This window comes from Palaemon carinicauda, chromosome 28, assembly GCF_036898095.1.
Source record: "Palaemon carinicauda isolate YSFRI2023 chromosome 28, ASM3689809v2, whole genome shotgun sequence".
Lineage (NCBI taxonomy): Eukaryota > Metazoa > Arthropoda > Malacostraca > Decapoda > Palaemonidae > Palaemon > Palaemon carinicauda.
In genome coordinates, this window is record NC_090752.1 from 19,802,757 (window position 1) to 19,813,255 (window position 10,499).

General features: G+C 33.9%; 1 protein-coding gene across 2 annotated transcripts in view; it reads left to right on the plus strand.

Annotated features, from left to right (window-relative positions):
- Positions 1–10,029, plus strand: part of Pxn (Peroxidasin) — a 425,335-nt gene extending 415,306 nt beyond the window's left edge. For both annotated transcript variants that reach the window (XM_068351797.1, XM_068351798.1), the window contains exon 30: positions 1,712–10,029. In XM_068351797.1, the coding sequence (XP_068207898.1) occupies positions 1,712–1,804 (93 nt within the window). In that variant the 3' untranslated portion in view covers positions 1,805–10,029. The remainder of the gene's footprint in view (positions 1–1,711) is intronic.
- Positions 10,030–10,499: the final 470 nt, after the last annotated feature.

The following is a 10,499-nucleotide window of genomic DNA, read 5'->3' on the forward strand; positions in this document are numbered from 1 at the left end:
ACCACGTGACACAGTTGATAGTAATTCATTCAAATTACCCCTAATGAGTCAATATGGATAAATATCAACACAACATCGTGTTCAAATAGAAATAAATTTCTACCTCATACTTGGTATCGAACGCTGGCCCCTTTTAATGAAAGGCCAGGTCGAAACCAACCATGCCACGAGAGGCCATAAAAGAGGTCAGAACCTAACTGATAATCAGCTGTTCATGATTTACCTGGCGAGACATCAGTCTCTTACCAGCGAGTTTTCCCCGACTTCCCGTTCCACCACGTGACACAGTTGATAGTAATTCATTCACATTACCCCTAATGAGTAAATATGGATAAATTTCAACACAACTTTGTGTTCAAATAGAAATAAATTTCTACCTCATACTTGGGATCGAACGCTGGCCCCTTCTAATGAAAGGCCAGGTCGAAACCAACCATGCCACGAGAGGCCATAAAAGAAATCGGAACCTAACTGCTAATCAACTGTTCAGCATTTACCTGGCGAGACATCGGTCTCTTACCAGCGAGTTTTCCCCGACTTCCCGGCGCACCACGTGACACAGTTGATAGTAATTCATTCAAATTACCCCTAATGAGTCAATATGGATAAATATCAACACAACATCGTGTTCAAATAGAAATAAATTTCTACCTCATACTTGGGATCGAATGCTGGCCCCTTCTAATGAAAGGCCAGGTCGGAACCAACCATGCCACAAGAGGCCATAAAAGAAGTCGGAACCTTACTGCTAATCAGCTGTTCAGGGTTTATCTGGCGAGACATCAGTCTCTTATCAGTGAGTTTTCCCCGACTTCCCGGCCCACCACGTGACACAGCGTTTGATCCCTTCCATTTCAATAGTTAAAGTGAAGTATGAGAAATTACTGAAGATGAGTGATGGATTTACCCTGCACTGAAAATGGTGTGGGTGACTCACACCACTCATTGAGAATGTTCTTGCAGACATTAAAGCTTTTAATGACGTACTGAAATTTAGTTGTTATAGTCATAAGATATTTCAACTAAGGAAGAGAGTTGAAAGGCTACGACAGTATGGAACACCTGGAATTTCTTTAAAACTAGTGGCCGTTTTGGAATAGTCGAATTGGCATTCAAGTGTAGATTCATGATTATGTATATTTGTAAGTACCATAAATTCTATTTTGTGGCTTCTCCTATTCCCCTATTCATTCCTTTTATTTCACTTCGCTATTTTATTCTAAATTTAAGTATTTCACTATAACTGGCATTTTATTTCTTTAATTCCCTCCCTTCTTACAATAATGATGAAAAGATATAAACTCATTCTTCATGTGGAGTACTAGCTATAGCTGGTACTCTACATGCTGGAAAATGAGTAATGGTTTTGCTATCCTAATAGATGGGATAAATAGTAATAAAAGAAATTCTATAGTCATTCCTCTACTTTTTATGTCAGAGTTAAATTTCATATTCAATGATGAGTAGAAGTTTTTCCATTTTTATGTGTTTTTTATCAGAATTATAACAAGCTATCAATTCAATCAAAGCACTACATATAAACGTTTATTTTCTGTTAATAATGATGATAATTTATTTCAAATTTAGTGTTATGAATATATTTGACATCCATAACTTGTCTAAATAATTTCTCGTTGTTCTTAAATAATATGACTTTTTGTACGTATCTATCACTAGAAATCAGGTATAGTATATTATCATTTCTTTTCAGAGGGGAAAAGTGCGATGCCGTGTAGATACTTGTCCACCCTTGACATGCAGTAATCCAGTATTACTAGAAGGTGAATGCTGTGCAAAATGTTGATGTAAATATTAGTTAATGCTATGTTTGGAATATTTGATGTATCTGTCACAATGCATATTTTTGCTGAAGAGATTCATTAAGGTCCCTAATACTCATTTAAACATTAGAATTTGAACTTGTAGAGACACTAGGGGCATACCATATAGAGCTGATTTTAAGAGATGACGGTTTCAGTATTCAAGTAATTATTGACATATATAATGTAATTTTATTACTATGATATCCAAGATGAATTAGTTTCTCTCAAAGATATTTTGCCAAGTATAAGTATGAGAAATTTGATGTTATAATGGCAGAAATAAAACACTTTGGTTTAAAAATGTCTGTGATCTTTAATGTAAGTATATTAGAAATAATCTCTTAAGGAAGTTTGTCAACTCCAGAGAATGATTTAATACAGTTATGTGTGTGAGGCTGAGGTCTCAAGATTTGTTAAGAATGTATATTATATTCATGAAAAAGAATGTGTAGTTCATGTGAACTTTCTTGTAATGCTTCTGGATTTCTGATTCCTAATAGGAGTATTTTGCATCATTACTTCTGCTCTACTGGACTGATTTGACAACTTTTATGAGTAAACTAGGTTTTGGCTCAGTGTCTTATATGAATACTGTTTTATTATACAGCTCTGTATATTATCATCTAGTTTATTTATACAGTACTTGCTTAAATCATATTCAGTTGTAAAATAAGCATCCTAGCATTTCGCCTAGCTTCGGCTTGCATACTAGTCAGTAGGAATCTGTGTTTATTGTTACGCAGACTCGCATCATTTGTTTATAACAGTTACTAATTAAAATGTACATTGTATTTAGATGACATATAGAGTTGTATTTTGATGATAGCATTGCTCTGCTTACCACTTTACTCAAGCATTACTAATATGGTGCTATTAAATGGCATATGACCCTTTTACATTAGTATTTTATTTATTTTATTCACACTGTCATTCACTGCCAGTAGCGTTTTAAGAGTTTTAACACTTATGGTATAGGGGACAGCATTAGATTTCTGAAACTTTTAAAACCATTAAATATGTTAAATAGATTTTTGCTTAGTAATGTAATTATGTATCTGAAATAACTCTGAGAAAATTCATTTTCCATTTATTCTAGAGTTGATACATCAAGTTAAATTTTATATTTTAGATTTGTTGCTTTTTATATGTTTGCAGAAAATAATGTTTAATAAGAGCCTGTGATTTTCTGAAGTCTTCCGGAATTTTTTTTTTGTTTCAAATTCAATATTACTGTCATCTAAATTATGTTTTTATTTTTTCATGAAACAATGGTTGAAAATTACAAATCGTGAGCAATACTACTTAATTTGAAAATTTTTTTATATTTTAAGGATTAAGTATCGTAGGATAATTTTTTTCATTCATATCATAATTATCTGCAAATGATTGTAAGTAATGTGTGGAAGTATAAAGATTATATGTACTGTATATGTAGCCATGGTTTGGTTAGCAAAGATTCGACTATACAGTATTTGGATAACTTTTTTTTTTACTAATTCATTTACTGTAGGAGATTTGTGCATCCATTTTTTTACTTAATTATTGCGTCGAATGTTAATGATTTCTTGAAAGGCAGAAAAGGGTTTCTCGTTTTTCCGTTTTTCTTTGAATATAATATTATTTCAAAGAATCTCCCGTGTTGTTCAGATTGCTTCCTTGAGAAAGAGTTTTAGCAGTAGTCCATTATCCTATCAAATAGGTTTTTGCTATGCATTATCTTAAAGAATTAAGTTTCACTTATGAAATATTCTAGGCTCTGGGCCCCCATAGTTGCTGCAGGGCCATTGTCTAATTAATTTCTAGTTCCATTGATTTCCGACTACCTTATCTACAAGCATGTGGGGTTTTAATGTAATAATTGATTTGGTATCAATCAAAGAATCGTTTAGATCAAGAAACACAATTCCGACAAGCTACAGTCCCTTTTTTAATAGCTTTATTAAACAATCTCGAGTCCCACATTTTACTACTTATTTTGAGATGGTTTGCTAAAAGTGATCTAGGCCAGATTAGGGAAACTTAACCATCGTATATTACTTTTAATAAAATTTATCCTTTTTATTTCCTTTACTGGTATACCACCTCTATTAGAGTGTGAGAGTAAGAAATATGAACATCAGAGGATTCATAGAAATAAGCAGAATTTTAAGCGGGGTCTCTTTAGCTAGGTAAATTCTAGCATGAGTCCTTTTATTACTTACTTACTTAGTTTGGTGGCTGCTTTTCCGGTCCCATACAGCAGGGGAACCCCACTTTCTACAAGGCCTCTACTGTCGTTATATCTTGTTCGTTCAGAGTATTCAACGTTTCATATCACGTATTGCTTGCTCATTTATTGTTGAATCGTCACTGTCATACTACTCATGGAATAAGAAAGTCTTCAGTTTCCTCTTGAAAGCCTTAATGCCTTCAATCCTTTGGATGTCTCTTGAGAGCTTATTGTATAGTCTCGGGGCTGCATATTTAAAGGCTCTGGAGCCTACAGTAGACATATATCTAGGTTCCAATAGTGTGAAACCATCTGTAACTATTCTTGTGTCGACACGATTTGTCGGCTGCACAACAAGTGGCAATTCTCCTAAGTATTTTGGACGACTGGTTCTGATAACTTGGTGGGTTATTTTACATATTTTAAATTAAATTCTCTCTTTAATCGGCAGCCAGTGTAAATCAGTTAGTATAGAGGTGATCCTATCTCTAGGTAGGACGCCCTTTATCAGTCTTGCTCCTCTGTTTATTATGTTTTGTAATTTCTTAAGTTGTAATTTTGGTAAATTGTAATAGATGGAGTTGCAGTAGTCACTCCTCGTAATAACATAGTTTATCACAAGTTTCTTTACAGAATTTTCATCCAGGTACTTTTTTATAATATTTCTTAGGTGATAACCAACAGTTTTTACTACATTATTAATTTGGGTATTTAGAGACAAGTTCCAGTCAAGAAATACACCTAGATCACGAACTTTACTAGATATCGGCACTGAGTCATTATTTATGTTCATTTGAATATCACCCAAGCTTCTAACGCTGTTTCTCCTACCCACCATCATGAACTCAGTTTTGTTCTCATTTAATTTTAGTTGTTTAACTGTCATCCATTATCTAACACTATCAAGGATTTGCTTAAAGTTTTAGTAGTGTCATCTATATCATTTATGGAAAAGTAAAATTGTGCGTCATCCGCAAATAGTTTGAACTTCACACCCTACCTTTGTATTTTCGATAGACAATAGTATAGATGCAGAATAAGATTTGGCCAAGTGCACTTTCCTGGGGTATCCCTCTTATGATGAATAAGAGTTTCCAATTTTCACAGTAATTTCTACCAACCAAGTTGTCCTTTAGGTATTCAAAAGCTTGATCTTCTACGCCGATGCCCCATAGATCATTTAGTAGCAGTTCATGCACAACTGTATCAAAAGCCGCACTGAGATCGAGTAATATTAAAATACCATGTTTATTTTCATCCATCATTTCCAGCATATCATTTACAACAGAGTAGATGGTTGTCACCGTAGAGTATAGTTTTCTTTAAGCAGATTGGTTGTCAGGCAAAGCTTTTATTACTTCTAAGTGGCTGACTAGTTGTTCAAGAATTGCATATTCAAGCACTTTTGAAACAGGATAGATTCGAAATAGCTCTACCGTATATGAGCTTAATTCCTGGCAGCCCAGTGCTTTTTTCAGAACTGGTGTGACTATAACCATTTTCTCGGATTTGGGAAACTTACATTCATCAATGCTTGCATTTGCTATTCTCATTATTATTTTGGTTAGACTAGAAAAGTTTCTCTCCCCAATTGCTTCAGATAATGACATAGAATCGATCGCGCAGTTTGTTTTCTTTGCTCTCTTTATTATTCTGGTGATGTCATCTTGTGTTATGTTGTTAAAGCTCATTAATTTTGTCTGTGTATCAGGTGTATCATTAATCTGATGTTGAGTATTTACAAATGATTTGGTTATATTTTCAATTTTGTTTTTAAAGAATACTAGAAAATTATTTGCTAGTTCCTGGTCACTGTATCCATCCGGTAGCTTCTTTCCATTTACATTTCTCATTACATCATTTAGGAGATGATATAACTTATTTATGTCTGCTGCTGCTTCTCGGATCTGTGTCTAATAGTGCTGACTAGGAATTGCTGCTAACATAGCTTGTAAAATCCTCAATTTCTTTTTTTCCAAAAACTGCTTTGCTAATTTGAGGGTGTGTTTTCCCACTTATAGTGTTTTATGACACAGGAAATACGGTATATCAAAGTACCTGGATACTATGTAGGTTTTCCAACTTAAACGTTGAGCATCTTTCACTTTCTGCCAGTTCATTGAAAGCCTTCAACTCACTATTAGATTTTCAATCATCTAAATGCAATGAACGTTTGGGCTCACTATTCATTGTGTAACGTTTCTCGCGGCGGGGGCTACTTATTTACAATTCTGGCTATAAAGATGCGTATATTAAAGTGGATTACTTGTATTTAGTGAAGAACTCTAGTTAAACTAAAAAGAGGTTCAATTCACAAATATTACATCGATATTCCTGGAGCTGTGACATTACAGAGGCTGTGCCATTAATCTATGAGGCTCCTCATAGATGCAGCAGTAACATTATAAACCTCTCTATTCCCCCTCTTCATTGTGGATTAGAGTCTTATTTTGTTATGACCATTACGAAGAATGGCTGTATTTTACTTTATTTTAGTCTCTCAGGTCTTTTACCCTGTTATAAAAAATTTATACAACAAATGTCCTTGTTTAAGTACATCATTACACATATTTATTTTATTGTATATGTATACCATATTGTATTAATTTTGTATTTCCTTTGCTGGTCATTTTAATGTTTTAGAACAATGTATATAAACAAACAAGGCTAGTCTCGTTGATTATAGAGGTAATGATGTCACTGCTTTCTCTTCAGGCTTTGATTTTGCTGCATCCTATGTACCGGGTAGTTTTTTATTAGGATTTTAAGGTCACTAGCTTCTTTGAAGGTTGCTCAGAAATTAATTTAATTCACGGTTCAGAGTATTATTTCAGGTTCAACTAAAGTAACCCCGTGATGCAATAGTGGACGAGCTTGCAAGGTAACAGAAAAACACATGCATCTAGAACGTGATGTGGTCACCCATCATTACGAATTCATGACCCACAATGAAATATTTATAGAAATTCAATTACAGTAAAAAAGATTAAGGAGCATCTATGATCTAAAAGGCCAACTTCCCCCAAAAAACCTAAGTTGCTTAAGAGTGCTTTCTTTGACAAAAGGAGTTATATAAGGATCCATTTTACCTTTGGTCTTCTGCCTCGCAATCCAGATGTCATATAGTGATTATGTATGCAGAAGGGCAAGAATTTAGCTACAGACGGATCTAAAGTAGTTAAAAGAAATTACTCTACAAGAGGAACATGACTCTGTAAGGCACTGTGAATATTAAAAAAAAAAAATAATGAAGGGTCACTATGCAATTAAAACCACTAGACCTAACTGTGGAAGCCAGGTTATTGTAAGCAACCAGGCATCTAAGTCAGAATTGTCTACCACAAGCGGAGACTTATTTACCTAAGAATACAAAGGTATTTATGTAAGTTAAAACCTAAAGACTCATAACTGACTTGATAGATATTGGGGAATTGGTTTGCCATGTCGTTATCCACTTCACAGAAGACAACTAATATCTGCTTATCTTTAACTTGTCTTTGTTTTTTACCCATTATGAAATATAAAGTCAGTCGTTCTGTTCACAATGTTGTACTCTCCACAAGTATTTGCCTTATGTAAGAATGTTAACAAATCTAGGCGGGAAGCTCATTAAAACTCAATGAACACTTTAACACTGCTAAGTAAAGTGATTAAAGAACACTTCCACATGCTTACCCACAAAGAGCATCTCTTTAGTCAATTAATTTGTAAAAAATAAAGACTGGAAATCAAATTAACAAATAAAATAATAGTATAAAACAGATGACTCTTATACCAGTCAATACTTCTCTGCATTATAAAAGACTTAAGGCTTAAACAGGACCCAAAACTTTTACCCATTTCGGAATCTGAAACAATATATCGATTCTATTCCTTGGATGAAGCTAAATAGAAAGTATTTCATAGCAATAAAATTACATAAAGTTTGAAAAGAAAATAATTCCTCACTTCAAGGAAGTCTTCTTCATCTTCCTTTATTGTAGGTTGAACTGGGGGTGATTTCCCAGGTTGTGTACAACTGGAGTTAATGCGAGTGATGCTGTGCATATGTGTGGATGACTCATTTGTTTGTATAATAAAAGATATATTTTCTATATAAATCTACATAATAGATACATATGAAATATATAACAAATTAGATGTATAGATAAAATTTAATATTAATCATATAATTTTGTACTAATGCCCGGAAATGACTTGTGTAGAGATGGTGGAAAACATTGCAAAACAAAACATGATGCAAATGATTGAGCTTAGTTAAAGTTAATTCACTCCAACTAGGTTCAAGGGAATTGTGCAATATGCCATGCCATTCACCTATGTAATGCGAAATAAGTTAAGAGTGCTTACTATCAAGAATGGTGGCATGATAGGAGCTAGACTACCCACTCACTTGACTATGAACTTTAATATAGAAAGCTAGCTCCATTACTATTGAACATTGGCTAATTATAATAATTTTCTAAAGGTAGAGGCTTGTCATTATCATCGCCATCCCCGCTACAATTAACTAGCATACCCTTCCCTTACTTTTCCCTTGAACTAACAGCAAGTTCCCTTTAGCACTTGCAAGGTTAATTTAATCAGCAGCCATTACGACGTACTATCACATGTGAGGTAAAATGAGGGAAATGTCTTTCCACAACTGAATTCCAATCACAACATTGCCCCTCTGATACACCAATGAAATGCAGATAATCAAATTCAAAAACAATTCCTGTGCACACTCCATGTAGTAATTACTTAGAAATCAAGGGAAAGGCATCTTAATACACAGTAATAAGCAAACAATCTGAAGTAGGTCTTGCAGTAGCCGAAAACTAGAGAAACTGAAGAGACAAAAAAAAAAAAAAAAAAAAAAAAAAAAGCCTGGCGTGTCAGTTAACACTTATGCTCTGGCATTGTTTTGTTTCTGGTACTATACATTACTCCGAACTGTGATGCATGTTACAAAGCGGGGTTTACACGGGCGAACAGCTCGTCGAGCCTGGTTCGACAACCCTGTGTTTCAATTGATGTTCGAGCGTGTAAACGGGCTATTTGGTTGTCGAACGGCTCGATGGAAGTCAGGCTCATCTTGACTTTTGTGGGCGGAGCTACATTGTTTGACGAACGGTGAGAACATGTGAACGGATGTCGAGCATGACAGAGCATCGAACCTCGGTTGTTATTCAAATCTGCTAGAGGAAACATCATCAAATAAATGAATAATGGCTACCATTAATGAAAGTAAGAATGAGAAGGAAGTCGTACTTGATTTCATACATGCATATCGGGCTCATCCAGCTTTATGGAAAGTTAAATCCAAAGACTATTCCAATAAAGTAGCCAGAAACAAAGGAATAGCAGACACTCAGTTTTTCATGTGGAGTTATGGCCTTCCTCATTGTCGTATTTTCATAAGTAACGAAAGGGCTGACACGATTCAGTAGATCAATGTACGTGTCTTCATCCATACGCAAATAATTGCGCCAGTAATCTGGCTCTAATTTTAAAGTAACAAGCAAGTTGGTGTATGAAAATTTCTGTCTTTTTAGTAGCCAATCCTTCGTCCACTTTGATATCCCCCCCCCCCCCCTCTTAATGCCACTGCTAAAGCAATGGTTATCAAATCGTCTTGGTCGAGAGACATGTTGACGTTGTTTTAGCACACGGCACACTGAGGTTCGATGTACTGTCTGAAAGCTCTTCGAGTCGTTCTACAAGTAGGTTCGGCAACCGGGCTCGGCGAGCTGTTCGGCAGTGTAAACCCGCCTCTCAGTTTTAGATCAGTGAGAACCTAACATTTACTGTTCTGATATGAGTTATAGATATTTACTGGTTACTCAATCTAAAAATGTTTTAAGGTACAGTATTGTTTGTTTGCTAATGTCCATACTAGGAATCTTGGAAAAGATTTCTTAATTTTATATCTATCCCGCATTAATAATTATAGCCCTGCAGAGATGTCAGTGATAACACGATAAGAGCAAATTTAATATAATTCATATATATATATATATATATATATATATATATATATATATATATATATATATATATATATATATATATATATATATATTATATATATATATATATATATATATATATATATATATATATATATATATATATATTATATTTCTGGTGAAAAAAATTCTTATTAGGAGTACTTAAACAAATAAGTAAAATAATGAAGAATTCTAGCCGTAGAAAAGACAAATGTCTTTTTGAAATTGTATGTTTAATATATTATTAATGCTTTTAGTAAAGCATCATTTCAAATAACTTATTCACTGATGTCAACCAACGTGTGTTTTCTCAGAGATATTTCATATATTTTTTTTTTATCAAAAGTTACTGTAAGTATGAATATTTTATGTTTTGTGTGTATCATTTGTTCAGTTTTTATGTTTTTAGAAATACAGGTGAAATCATTTGGTATTGCTGTAGATTTCTACAATCTGTAAATGAAAGATTTTGTG